The 14,441-nt window shown below is 46.4% G+C and overlaps 2 protein-coding genes across 2 annotated transcripts; one reads left to right on the forward strand and one right to left on the reverse strand.

Annotated features, from left to right (window-relative positions):
* Positions 1–6,208: 6,208 nt before the first annotated feature.
* On the reverse strand, positions 6,209–7,287 carry F5891DRAFT_907475 (WD40-repeat-containing domain protein; the record flags this gene model as incomplete). Its single annotated transcript, XM_041373571.1, has 4 exons — positions 6,209–6,480; positions 6,517–6,575; positions 6,626–6,767; positions 6,819–7,287. Coding segments are annotated over 4 exons (942 nt in total), but the record flags the coding sequence as incomplete, so codon positions are not given.
* A 5,958-nt stretch (positions 7,288–13,245) lies between these two features.
* On the forward strand, positions 13,246–14,068 carry F5891DRAFT_951541 (uncharacterized protein; the record flags this gene model as incomplete). The annotated part of the gene is made up of 2 exons (XM_041375048.1): positions 13,246–13,602; positions 13,640–14,068. 2 exons carry the CDS (start codon positions 13,246–13,248, stop codon positions 14,066–14,068), a joined length of 786 nt encoding a protein of 261 aa, XP_041226450.1.
* Between the last annotated feature and the right edge of the window lie 373 nt (positions 14,069–14,441).

The raw sequence follows: 14,441 nt of genomic DNA on the forward strand, positions 1-14,441 counted from the left end.
CGTAAATAATACAAATTAAACCTATCAAGTCCCAGCCTCTTACTACCAAGTCACATCGTGGCTGCCATGAGGCAGAATCACGGATGTTGATTTCATGCTCTGATTTCTGATTCCTATCAAGAGTAGATCGGTGAGACAACATGATGCGAATATTATTTCATCAGTGAGATCAATCCCAGCCGAGCGGCAGGTCCGATGAAGATAAACTAGGGTGATTAAAAATCAGAGTCTGCAATACAATCAAATCTACAGAAATGCAATGTTACCACATTCCCCGTGCATCGACGATATCCAGTCACATCTAATACAACGGCTAGAAGGCGGATCAATATTCAATGACGGCAAGCATTGTCACAAAGGGCGATAAGTCGTTAGCGAAGAAACTGGAAAAAAATACCCACGTGGAATCGCGAGTTAAGGCAGCATAACGCCGTGTAGGGTGTGTCACGAGGAAATGCACATGCGTACTATTGGTGCCAAGGGTAGACGCGCTCCTTAGAGGATCCGAAGCACGACTACTTCGCGCAACGAGGAGGCTAGGGAGGGAACACGAGGGCATTGGGGTTGTGAGAGATTTGTTGATGTGTCCGTAGCGATTCCTTCAGTGATTCTGACCCGGCGATCGCCATCACTGTTTCGCCTTGATGACGTCGCAGACAATTCTGTATAAATATTACTATTAAAAAAATGTACGAATCAAGATAAACTCACCCCGCAGCGCCAGTGACAACGAGGGAATCGGATTTCACAAGAAGTTAAGATGTAGAACAATGCAACACGTTGATGGCGATTCACAGTATGCAATATATCCAGAGATTCCCGAATAGACCAAGAGTGGTAGTAATTGGCACGTTTCTGGCACCCTGTATCAGGTCAGCAGCGCGAATGAACAAAGATTGCGTTCTCAGAGATAGATCATACGTTGAGCGTATCATCCGAGTCGCCACCCACCAATCGTATTCAACACTAGGCCAGGTCTTCCACCTTTAATCCAGAGTTACCATTATTGTCGTTGATTGCAAGGATGCGATCAATGGGATGATAAATCACCACGTCTCCCTCACGCACAGTGACGTGGAGGAACCGGCGCCGCGGCAGGAGAGGGACCGCAGAGTGGAAGGAAAATTTAGCTTTCGTGACCTGGCGACATGACCATAGCCGTCCGTCCCCCCGATCAATGCATCAAGGCGAGGCTGTACAAAGGGCGAAGCCACTGATGGCTGAAACGCCACCCTTCCTAAAGTCACATTCTAGCTGGTTCATGGGAATTGAGAAGGTAAGTCTTAGGCGCAATCATGATTCGGATTCGAAGAGGAACGGTACCTATCTTCGTGCGCTCCATATTCACCCGACTATGTCCTCGCCGGTGCCGTTGACACCTTGGAGCGACCCCTCTGTCATATTCTCGAATTTGACCCCTAATTGGTGGCATGCCCGCCATTTCCAAAGCCAGCTCATTGGCACTCGTCATAATATGCTTTCGAGACTGGCGGGGTACATCTACGCCATCAACCAGATTCTAGACCCATACTGACACTCTAAAGAAATATATTGTGTACCAGACTACCTGGAGTCGTAAGTGATGAATCGGAGAGTCGTGTGTGTTGTCTTTATGTGTAAGTCATAGATCTCACTCTCTTACACGGGAAAGTAACCTGTCCAATCCGTAGATAAATCCTCTTCACCTTGTACATCTCCCGAAAGTGATGATAATGTGTTTGAAAGCTGACTGAGCGCGATGACCTTGCATGGTTCATGGCTGTCAACGAAATCTCGACAAGTTGGACAGGTGAATGGGATACGTCCAAAACATCTCCTCACAACTGATATGACTGCTGGTGATAACAGCAGCGTCGAGATGTCTCGGGAAGTAAGTCCAATAGGTGGGTGCTTATATGCTACCCATCTAGTCCAGCAAGATTGAAACCACTGTTTGAGACACGCTGCACAGAAACTATGTCCACATTTCAGACTAAAACAGGACGCTCAAATCATATCACTCAGCTGTCATGACCTGTACTGACCTGTGTAAATCTTTGAATGCTATTTTACAAACAGCGCATTCCAGAAAAGAATCCCTTTCAGAGAGGACCTTGATAACGTATAAGCTTATGACCTCGAGAAATTTGGAAAACCAGACCTTCTGGATTGCAGCGCGTAGGCGTTCTAGCTTGGCTGTTGCTGCCGCCAGCGCGTCAGATGAAAATGTGGGCTGGTGTGTGTTATTATGGTTAACACAGGAAAAAATTGTGTATTTACCATGGCGTTGCCGGCCTGCTGAGAATCTTCGTCGTCGGACAAGATTTCGATCACATCTTCAGTGGCGACCGTGGGCTATGAGTTATAATTTTCAAGGAAGTGCCTGGCGCTAGAAAGATCGAACAACTTACTATCAGCTCGCGATGTACATCGACTGACGCTGCCCGACCTGTAACTTCGTCGTCGCTCATGATCTCGATAACATCATGCGCATGAGGTTCAGAAGTCCAGGGTCTATGCCTGGTTTCTGCTGAGGGATAAAAAGGGGTCTGAGCACGCCTGCCGCGGCGTCTTAGGACGTTCCTGATGGGCCCAGGAGACATCTTGAGAGTAACAGGGAGTTGAGAGAATCCAAGGTAACATTTGCATTGAAAATATGGTCCCAAATTCATCGATTGGGCATGACAGTCAACGTCGAGGCAGACGTCGAAAACAACGAACCTCACGTGACTTAGGTGACTATCGTGACAAGGCATTAGAAAATTAATTACAATTCAACGACGGGACATAGAAATACTCTATTGCGCAATCTGATAAAAAGCGTGAATGCCGTCAAAACATCGGTTTCAGAACAGCTGTGCTCCGTGAAAAAATGAGATAGTAATTACATAAAAAACAGGAATTGAGGATAGTAGTACAGTGAATGGAACACCGCAACTCCCCATGTTAGTATCGGCCGGCACGAGTTGACAGGCGCTGGCAGCAGACGGCACAATGAGACGACGGAAACATGCACACAGCGTGTGGGCTTCAAATTTTCAGTCGAACAAACTGAAAGCTGATGTCAGTGATAAGGAGATTAATAGGTAGGATGCAGGCCGCACGAGCAATTAAAAAGTATTGAGGGCATCGTGTTCTTCCCGAGAGCATAATAAAAGAGTTTGATGATGACCGGTCACCCCTCAAATGGTCGCTAAAAGTTCAATTCTCAAACCAATATACATTACCACTATTATTTACACTTAGTCTGCAGCTGTCGAGTTAGTACCCTGCTGTCGAGTTAGTACCCTGCACAACATCCTCTGTCATATTTCTGCGGGCCACCCAGATCGGTATTTCCATTCCTATTTGAGATATAAGAACAAAGGTCCGGCTCGATTCAAAGTTCCATATAAATCGCGATCGCGATCACGATTGGATTTGGTTTAGTATACTAGAGTCATCACTTCGTTGAATAATCTTGCTGACCCAATCGCTATAGCCGATATCCGTGGACAGCCTAGAAGACCCCAGACCCAATAGCAATATTTTTACTTACGCCTCGCGGACGGAAAGCGTACGGAACAGCGTAGAACGGTGTCAGTTCTGACTCCCCCACGAGGAGATCAAGGATTGATCGAGTTCGTATCAATAAGAAATAAAATCGCTTTGATATGAGTTAGACGTTGAGGAATATCAAGAACAGGAACAGGAACTTCCAAAGCTCGTGGCAAAACCAATCCACAGCGCCTGGTACTGAGCACTGAGCAACCGGTCGGTGGGACAGCACAAAGATGCAGTGAGAATGGCTGGTGTTGCAATGTGGAGGGGGGCTGAAATGGACAAGGCATCAGGATAAACTGTAGATAGGCCCCCCTACTGACTAGTACACTCACCAAATGCACGCTGGAGTTTCTTCAGTGTTCACCACGTTTTGAGGTCCCCCAGTGTTGGGAGCAGGTTGTCATACTTTGCGAGATCCCTGAAATACAACGTGAACGTGAACGAAATGTACACTGATTGACAGTAAGAAGGTGACAATGTGTGGAGGCTTTGATTTTCAATTTGGTGATTAGAGGTCTCGCCTTCATATGTAGCCACTCTGCAGAAGGAGGTTTCGATGCGCGAAAAGCACAGGTGTTGAAACATCATCAAGAGCAGGAGGAAGCACCTTAGGGCAAATGGACGAGAGACAGCGAAGACAAACTGCTAGCATAATTTCGTTCCAATGTCGTGATGCACTCCACCAACAAGGACTTCCATCCCATAGATGCTGCATCAACATGTGCAATAAATCTTCATGCCAATTGAAATTGTAACCCACGAGATGAAACATACGAGATCAATGAAACGTAAGATAGGGCATCAAACTCAATAAACAGATATTTCAATACATCATCGTCACCACACATCAATGGGCTAGCAAACGAACCAAATCGGCACGATTTTCATGGACAAGCGAATGATATTCCCTGCGGCATGGACGACATCCTTAAGAGACACGGCAGACAATTTGGTCTCAAGATGACTCTATATGCAGTCCGTGATCTCGAATGATGCGCGAGAACTGAATATCATCGGCGGAAAATAAGGATGGCGACATAGGAGATAAAAACAAAATATCTCAAATCAAGCCCTCTGCTTTGACGCAGTCACCAGATTTGGAGCCCGATGGACTAGTGACCTGACCGTTTAATGAAGAGCCATGATCAGAACCGTGATTGTCAAGAAATCCTGTAATCACATTGTTCAATGATAAACCACACAGACAAAGGACGGACAGACCGAAACCACAAGCATGTGCAGGCAGATTAATCTCTCGACGATTGACTGCTATATCCTGACAGTGTGCCATCCAGTCACGACCTAAAACCACGCCGGTCGCCGCAGAGTCAACCACAACGAAGGGAAAATCAGTCTAGAAAGTCGTGGCACCATCGGAGATGGTGATTAAGGCTCGCAATGGATTGCAAAGAGCGAGACGATGACGAGACAGGCGCTGTGGCACAAATTTCGAAGTAACAGAGGAGGAAGAAGAAGCAGAAGTGTCGCGCGAAACGACGACATAAACACCCTGGAAATTGGAATGTAACAGACATCACAGCGGGCAAAAATAATGAGCCTCGCACGCACAGGATTAAACGAACCACTGTGCGAATTTATAGCCATCTTTATGCCCCTTGACCCTAAGGCCTAAGGCCTAAAGCTTAAAGACTCTTGCTTAGGTGAACCGCGCGCTGATTCAACTCCGCCTGAATTTGCCGAGTGTGCCGAGGGGTGCCCAGACTTCTACCCAGACGTAGGCCTGAAGTCTGCATAGACTTGTGCCAAGACCGGCCAGAATCCTGATATTCACGGTAGAGTTTGAATCCGGTCCGAGACTGTGCAAAATTCCTGCCAGAAACAATCGAAAAACTAAAAGAAATACCCGGAGAATACGAACAACAACTAGTCAAAGGTGCGCATGATTCTTGAATTCTGAAATCACAAGTCTTGCCTCCCAATGATATCCTCGACTCCTAAGTTCTCTGCTAACCATGTTAATCCCATTACAGCGCATGAAATTCCCAACGAAAGGAGTGACAAGGAGGCAGATTTGAACCAGTACCAGATGAACCTTAACGTCGGGGCTAAAACGCTAGAGGCTCGACTGGCTTGGCGGTAGCAGAGTTCTAAAGTGTTTAAGATATATATTTCTACGCTGGTCTGTTATCATGGACAATAAGCGAACCGGAGCGAGATACAGAAAACATCAGACTCACCTGCACCGCATTGATCTGCAAAAGGCAGAATATGAAGCAAAAAAGAATGAGGACAGAGACGATGCCAAGTTTGATTTCGTCTTGCGTTTCTTGATCAAGATCCCAGGCAAGGGTATTCCACTTTGTGATTCGAGTTCACCATTGACAATGAATTTCATAAAAACAAGACTGACCATGTAATTGTGAATATCCTCCCACGAAGGATTGCTAACAGTTTGGTCTACTCGACTATCAGCAGGGACCTTAGAGTATCGAGGTGATGGTCATTTACCTCTGGTTGCTCGCCACAAAACTATCTGAGTCTCCTCAGCCGTTCCAACAGACCCTACAGTGATATATGCACATGTATTACCTTGATAGGCCTGTTAACGATATGTCAAACGTGGGTATACAGAGATGGATAATGTATGCACAGATATCTGCTGCATGACGACATCTGGGTCAGAGTGTTCAGTAGAGTCCCACCGGTAGAATAATGCGCATAGACCTTTGTGTTCGAGCGTTTGCAGATGCTCTCCGGAAAGCGTCTCCCAGATTTTGACGCTGCCCGTCTGCGAGCCACATACAACCGCTCTCCCCCCATGCAAAAAGCTTACGCCGAGTGGAAAATTGATGCCTGTATTTGTGGGCTGGAGGAAAGATTGCAATGGTTCCTTTTTGCCTAAGGTATACAAATTCATGCCGATATTCATGTTTGAAACAAGTAGATAGCGGGCGTTATGGGACAAAGCAGCATAACCACTAGTAGCGCAAATATTAGCTTATGCATGCAGGAAAACACGAATTTACATTTGACGTCGACTAAGAGGCGGGACAATGTGCCATAAGGCATCACGGGTCTTCAGATCCCAACATCTACCACGCATCAAAGATGTTGCAACCGGTGCAGACATAATTGAACTTACATAATGCCGTGATTGAGGTAGGAGATGATCAACCTTGTGCCGTTCTTCAAGAAATGTACGGATCTCGGACGAACTCTGCTGTCAGGTAACATATCGGACAAATCGGCGGGTTTGGGGAGGATTGTGAATGTCGCGAAAGTATCTGCTCACAGTTAGAATCATCAGAATGCGCCAAGAGACTGTGTGGGCTCACTGCCAGAGATCTCCCGTGCGACGTGCACTTCAGATCCGATGCCTATAGCTAAGTAACCAGTAACCGCATCGACATCTAATGCGTATACTGGTGCTACTGTGCCAGTCAGGACTTCGTGATCTGGGCCCTGCAATTCATATCTATTAGAGGTATTGAAGTTTTGATTGGTTTGGTAAGCTACCTGAAAGCGATAGACGAGCAAAGTTTTCCCATTCTCGCACCCGCAAAATAGTCTCGACTTGTAGCGAGGATCCCATACCATCGCAAAGACAGGGCTGAGGGTGGTGATCTGATGGCGAATGATTCCCGTTGACGTCTCCCAGATTATCAACTGACTGTCATCTCCACTGCTAGCTAAGAGGTGACCTTTTGGAGAAAACCGCAAGCAGCTGATCGAATCAGTGTGTCCAACTAGAGTTTTGTGGACCGAGTAAAGGGTCTCTTGCATTCGGATAATAGCCCTACTATAATGCCTAGGTCCAACGAGGGTGGGTTAGTAGGTAGCGGAGATACATAAATTGGACGAACAAACGACTTTGTAGAGCCGCATAAAATTGATCGCCAGCTTAGATCCTCTGGCTCAATGACTATTAGGAGATAAATGGATCTAGATATTTCGAACGATCAATAAAAAGGAAACTTCTTGACCTACATTCACATTTGTTGGAACCAGCTGCCGTTCTACGCCGCTCCGGACTTCTGGGACAAAGGGAATTAGCCCCAAATGTCAGTTCTCATTGTGCTTAATAATGAAATTATAACAAAGCAATAATGTTTCGACCTTGCGGGACTATTCTCATGGCATGGCACGGCTTGCGAATTTTCAGATCCAAGATCTCATGCCGATAGTTATCACTTCATTAGGTATGATGATATGATTGCAGACCGAATTTGGGTTCGCCATTGGTTATGAGACAGCAGGCGCGGAGCACGGAGGCGGGCAAAGGACAGGAACATTTTTTTTAAAAATGCAGCCGCACTAACCCCTAGCTATATGAATTTATTGGCTTTGCCCGGACTTTCTATGAGGGCGCTGCTCTACGGCAAATCGACACTAGTGGCAGTATAATATGCAAAAGTTAAAGGTCGAGGTTGAAAAAGACTTACGTTTAGACGCTGATGAAACTCACACTCAGTTTGCATGGGTTTGTCCCCAAGCAATGCAATTATGAAAGGTGTGACAACAGTTGCCTCCTTGTCCTGCGTTGTATCGCCAACAGGGGTTGGTGTTCCAATCTGAAGTAAAAACATCAGGGATGCAGCACATCACATATGTAATCTGATGCGTACAGGAGTTAGAACCGAGATTGGGTGTTCCGCCTCGTGGGGGAGCACGGCAGGACTGTTGCTTTCATTGACCGAGTTAACAAACATGGAAGGAACTGGAGGGAGATATCAAGATGTAGGGTTGATACTCACGTTCAAGTTCGCTCGCAAACTCCTTAAATAGTGGACAGCGATATATGAAGGGTAATATTTGGTTACGGCACAATCATCCATCTGATAAGAATAGAAGGTGAATATTAATATTATATATTCGTTGGAACTAGTGCCAAACCTCTGCTCCGAACGCGATGCATTCAGCACTCTCACGTCAGTTCTTGTACCCTGGGATATGAAATTGGCAACTAGGCCTTTCCGAGGGCTTCTAAGTTCCGCCACGTAGGCCACTGACTCGCAGTTAGGAGAAATGCATCCAAATCTATAATTTTGTGGAGTCGAGGCAACAAAAAAGGCTGACTCGGACGCGGCAATCGCATTAAAAATCAAACAGACCAGCACTAGAGATTTAAGCATGGTTTCAAATCTAGACTCAGAGAAGGAACTGCGATGTTGGGCATGGTTTCAAGGAGGATCTGCGATGTGACAAGCTGGCCAGAAGTCACGGTATCACGGGCGTGTGACATGCATGTGAGTTGCTGAGACAACGATTAACGTTGATTCCGTAGTTTCAGCGTCTCATGCACATATTTTGATTTACCAAGCGGTCGTACTAGTTGTTACGAACTAGGATAGTTCTTTAACAACTAACACTAGTACCTTGCGCGATTTCAGCTTGGATCATTCCTTCACTTGTTTTCCTTCATACTTCGCGGATACTCGGAGCCTCAGAGGATCGACCTTCATCTGTGCCAAGGCTGGCGGTGAGGGTAGCGTAATTTATTTGTTTTTTCTATCAAAGCAAATCGTTTGGAGTCGTAGACCCTATATTGTGGACATGCTTCGTCATACGCATCTTTTCATTTGTATGGCTACTGTGGTATCTGACTTTGCTATCGCCTTCCTCCAGGACCTCTTCCCTCCCAATTCTGCCGACAAAATCGTTCTTCATTGTCGCTCCCCTTGGCGTGTACAAATATGTTCCCATCGAGACTGTCGAGCCCAGTAATGACAAGTCACTTGAACCTTGGACTGGCTGTCGTGAGCGAGCTCTCAACAACACTTATGTCCACCTTTTCTCCATCTTCTGGCCGCTGTCTTCCTCGGCATGTTCATCTTCGTGAAGAGCGCGCATGCTGAGGTCTAGCATGGTCGTATCGGCCTTGCTGATGAGGAAGGGAATTAGTTGCATCTACCTCCAAGCCAGAACCTCAAATATAGTATCCTTTCCAATGTAAGTCCTGGTCTCGTGCCTTTCTGAATCGTGCCGACAAACTCCTTTCTTGTTCTTCGAAGAACGTCGTCATCGTCCATTTATCAAGCTACCGTCGATTTGCCACCAAGATGCTGAAACCACTTCCATAGATTATCAAGAGACTACGTTAGCGGACACAAAACTACTATCCTCAGATTTATTCGAGCGCTCCTAATTATACTGCTCCCTATGGTCATCTCTGTGATGATCAATGGTATGTTTAAAACCTTGTTATATACACCGGTGCAACTGATGACAAGTTCCAACTTCTTTGCATATACGCCGATGCTAAGATTATGCACGGTTGAGATTTTGCCTTATAACAGTCTGTGGCAAGGGCTTGCGATCACGGCCAGTCCTTTATATGCCTCCTGCCCTGAATACTCTCTGAGTACTTTCTAACTTCACGCACACAGGTTTGCCATCTATCCTACCAGTCATTCGTCAATCCGTGGCTGAACGTCACAGAGTGGAAATAAGTGATTTGTCCGTTCTGAATATATTCGGTCCCATAACTTAATCACGAAAAACCTGTCGTTTTCATTCCCCGACCTTCCAGGTGTTGCGAGAATTTTTATTTGGTCCGCTCGACGTCTTTCCATACCTCTGAAGGAGCTGATCTCTACAGCCCCGAGTTCTGCCCGTCAAAGACCAGGTTGTGCAGGTTTATGATGTCTCGAAAATTTTGCCCCCAGCTCTGAATGACAAGTGCTTTATCAGTGATAAAGCGCACGATGTGTTTGTCTTGATATGGTTGCGCCAGGATGTTTGAGACTGGATGTTTATTGTGTGGGTGATAACTCGTTTCTCCGACGAAATTCGATTGACCCTCGTGGAAGTGGTTCGCCGAATTGGTTGTGACGTTGTTTCCCGAGCATGACATCATCCGAAACTGATATCATATCTATCATATCCGAGGGGCGAAACTAACGTGAGAAAGGGAGAAAGAGTTCACCACGATCGTGCCGGAGTGTCGGGACAATATCTGTCGTACCGTGGCCTACTTTATGTAGGCGGCGTTCATTTGGGTATAAATTTCGTAAATCTGAAGATCTTGCATTGTGATTGATCTCCATGATGCAGTTATTCAGGGTTCGCCATGAATCAATATTTCTCGGCCATCATCACGCCAGTTCTAGTGAGGTCTATAGTTGTGCAGTTGTTTCGTAGCAAGTGATCACCTTCAGCACGTTCCCTTCAGAGATAAGAAATCAGAAGCGAGGCTCAATGAAGATTACATGGCTGGAAAGGTTACAGCACTGTACTCTCACCATTATAACAAAAGGCTCTGCTTGACTTTGCAATCTCTCGGTCTAACGCATGGCCGAGCCATGACCCATGCACCAGTACCAAATCCAATCGTTAATGATCAATTAATTGTCTGACTACGCTACCACATATAGCAAGTACCTCGTCAGCTTTTGGACGAAATGAAAGTGATGCCTACAGAGAAGACTTTGGATGCAAATATTGTAAATACGTAGGTAAGGGTAATCGTTTGAGGCTTCTTATGTAGAAAGAACTCAACTCATCTTCTTTGTTCGCCAGAAGCTTAAATCTCGAACAGGAACAGATACAGACTTCTAGCCAATCGAACGCCAACGGTGAATCGTTTTTCGCACATGAACCACCCCAAATGTGACTTCAGGAAAGATACTACGACTTCGCCCTTTGTAATTCACTGAACAATCAATTCTAGTGCATCGCATAGATCTTCTATTCGTTTTTTTGGGGACGGCTGTAAGTTATCCATTCTTGTCAGTGAATCACCAGGTCCCTTAAATTTGGGCTCTATCTCCTAGAATATGTCACATCTAGTCTAACGTGGATCTGAAACGATGTGCTTTGTGCTGGTGTCATTCATGCTTCTGTCCTGTATAAATTAATCATACGTACTACTGTAGGGGATGACCAGACCGAGCCAAAATCCTAAAATTATGCGTCAAATTGAGCCGTAGTGTCCACTCATCACAGCTGTTGATATCCTGTTGGATAAAAACTGACGAAGATTAGCAGTGCTATCCAGTACTATATACATTTGAAATCTGCTGAGCCTTGGCTGAGCGGATTTATTGCGCAATCGGGCACGAGATCTGATGGGATTGACTTAGTAAGTCGTGACAGAGACTCGGATAACTTTTGAAACTGTCCAGACAGCACGACAGCACGTTTTCATGAAGGCAGCACAAAGGCTGCATATTTTTTGTGATCACGATTCGTCATAAAAGAAAGGTAATATTTGTTCTGCAACTGGCGAGTATAACTATTGTGACTATATTGGATGGGAAATCGAACGATCCCCGTGTACTAGTACACTTCTCTCGGAGTCATGCCACCCAATGTGATTTCCGACGCCGACACGCGTATGGCTCACATGGCTTCGCCTGAGTCACACACTGCACGGATTCTCGGTAAGCGACCTCGTGAAGGCAGAGAACCTAGTAGCTCGGATGAGGACCAGGTGCAGGACCAGGTGCAGGATCAGGTGCAGGACCAGGTGCAGGACCAGGTGCGTTTCCTCTCAATTGACTATGAGTCGTGATCGTGACTTACTGGTTTGTTGTGATGACCATGACAACTAAGGTATATGATATTAAAAGTGTATACAACTTCTACTCTAATACTTTCTCCAGGATGGTGCGTTGACGAGTACACCACTGACAGAAGTATGCCAACCATCGCAATCCAATGCATCGCTAACTCCTCTATGATTCCAGCACACTGTCTCAAATGGTAAGGAACGGGAGCAGGGCCATCCAAAGAAGAGAGCAAGGGGCTCCGACGTCGGCGATGTAAGAGCATGCTTTGGCTTGGCAGAATCTTTGTTGAATTTTGTGTACATAGGACCTATCTGCAGTTCCTTCCGGCAGTACTGTCTCTCGGATTTTCAGAAATGTCTATGCCACTCGATTATTTGGTATTGGATTACCTGCATCAAGCAGTTTTTCATTCCGTCCTGATACCTCCCTGCATCATACTCCACGACCGGCGAGTCAGTATTTCGGTTCCCTTGACAGCGCACGACCGTCTGTTACATTTGCCACCCAAGTTGAAATTGTGCCTGTAGCAGGCGGTCGCACCAGTGCTACAGAACCATTAGCCCCTGAAGCCAATTCTCCGGAAACTAGCAGCGAAACCGACAATGAAACTGATGGTGCAATAATATCGGATGCACTGCCATTTACAGGTAACACCAACCCTCCCGCCGGTCAGAATTCACGCTTCACTTTCCGGAGAGGTGGCGGCGACATTCACAGCGCGTCATCCGACTCTCATGATCGCATCCAATCACCACGCCTCCCATTGACACAAGGTGATCGTGGAGTCACCGATACGGAACAGACTGATAGCATAGGTGCCATGACGGATGTAATGGATACCGACCCGGGTAGCAGTGGGCGTACAGCTCGCGCTCAGCCCCATAGGGAGCATACAGTACGCTCAGTCACTTTGTTCCTTGACTCATGAATAACATGCTCCTAGTTCGTTCCAGCATCCAAAGACGATCTTGATACAGTAAACACGCAGCTGGGTCGCATATAAAACCAAATCACCGACCTTAGAACTGTTGTGGAGTCTCGTCAGACTTCATCTCGCCATAATATTGTTGACGATACTGACAACGACACTGATACGGAAGAGACCTCTGCTCCGCGGCCCTTTAAGAGGACCGGTCCTGTGAAACATAGATCACGAGGGGCAAATAGATTTAATGTAAGTTTTTCGTGTCTTGAATGATCCCAAGTCACTAAAAGTTCGCAGGGGCTTATACGCGACCACGCTCGAATTTTGATGAAGCGGGTTGGCGATGACGCACCATTTACAGGTGTAATACTTCCACAAGAGATTTTGTTCATGAACTTCGACCCTCGCCGTGGTCCTTGCTGTACTGTGGAGAATTTCACTGTTGAAATCTTGGGCACGCCCAAGTCCGCGTGGAATGTCTCCGCTACCAAAGTATTTGCTCGTGACTTTGTCGCCCACCATCCCAACTCTCAATACGACGCTGTCAAGAAAGCGTTTTCCACACATTTAAGATCTTTAAAGCGCGCTTTCAAGCAGGCAGGACTCGATGAGGCGGCTTCGAATGCGCGTCACAAAGAGGATCGGAGAAAGGAACGCAAACATTTGGTGTGTATTCATGGCATGGTACTCCAGTAGGTCACTACCTCTGACATGTTTGCAGCTATATCACAGGCGTTTGGACATTGCTCGTACAGTTTCAGACTTGCGATCTCACATCTCAATGCTCACAAGGATTGGTCCCGATGGTATGAGCAGCGACGAGACAGCAAATGAGAATAATGTCCCCCAGTACCGCATACTCGCAAGACACTGGCGCAGTCTGGAAGTCACTGCTTGGCTATGTATATTCGATGCGATCTACCGTCACAATCGATATGGCCCTGCGGGGACTGGTTCGCGGGGCAACAACGCTCGAATGCGATTCGAGTCCATGTCTATGGGTCACCCACAGAGGGCTGTCCGTCGACTTCCTCGTAATGCTTACCGTGCTGATTGGTATGATGGCCTCGATCAGTATGACCGGGAAGAACTTGACAGATGCGAGGATGAGGTTTATGCCTTCACGCACGTTCCTAGCATCCTACTGTAAGTTCAATGCAAGTTTCACCTCCATTTGCTCATGCCATTATATAGGGCCGCGCAGAGGCCGACCAGCGAGCCGAGTCATCTTCGACACTACACATGAAACATACAGCTCTGCGTAAATCGCACCATTGTGTAAATACTTTGTCCGAACCTTGTATCTCCAGTTTCATTTGTTGTTGATCGTGATTTGATACTAACGGTACATTACTTGACACTAGTAAGGATCCTTTACCTTCAGATCATAGGAGCAGATACATGCATCATAGTGATCCCTTCATACCTCGAGCTCGCATGTGAACCGACTTATTTACTACGTACGTGTAGGACAGTTGATTCCCCGCTCACAGCCCCCGTCTGCAGATAAAATTTAGAAGGAC

The sequence above is a fragment of the Suillus fuscotomentosus genome (genome assembly GCF_016647785.1).
Source record: "Suillus fuscotomentosus strain FC203 chromosome Unknown F5891scaffold_25, whole genome shotgun sequence".
Lineage (NCBI taxonomy): Eukaryota > Fungi > Basidiomycota > Agaricomycetes > Boletales > Suillaceae > Suillus > Suillus fuscotomentosus.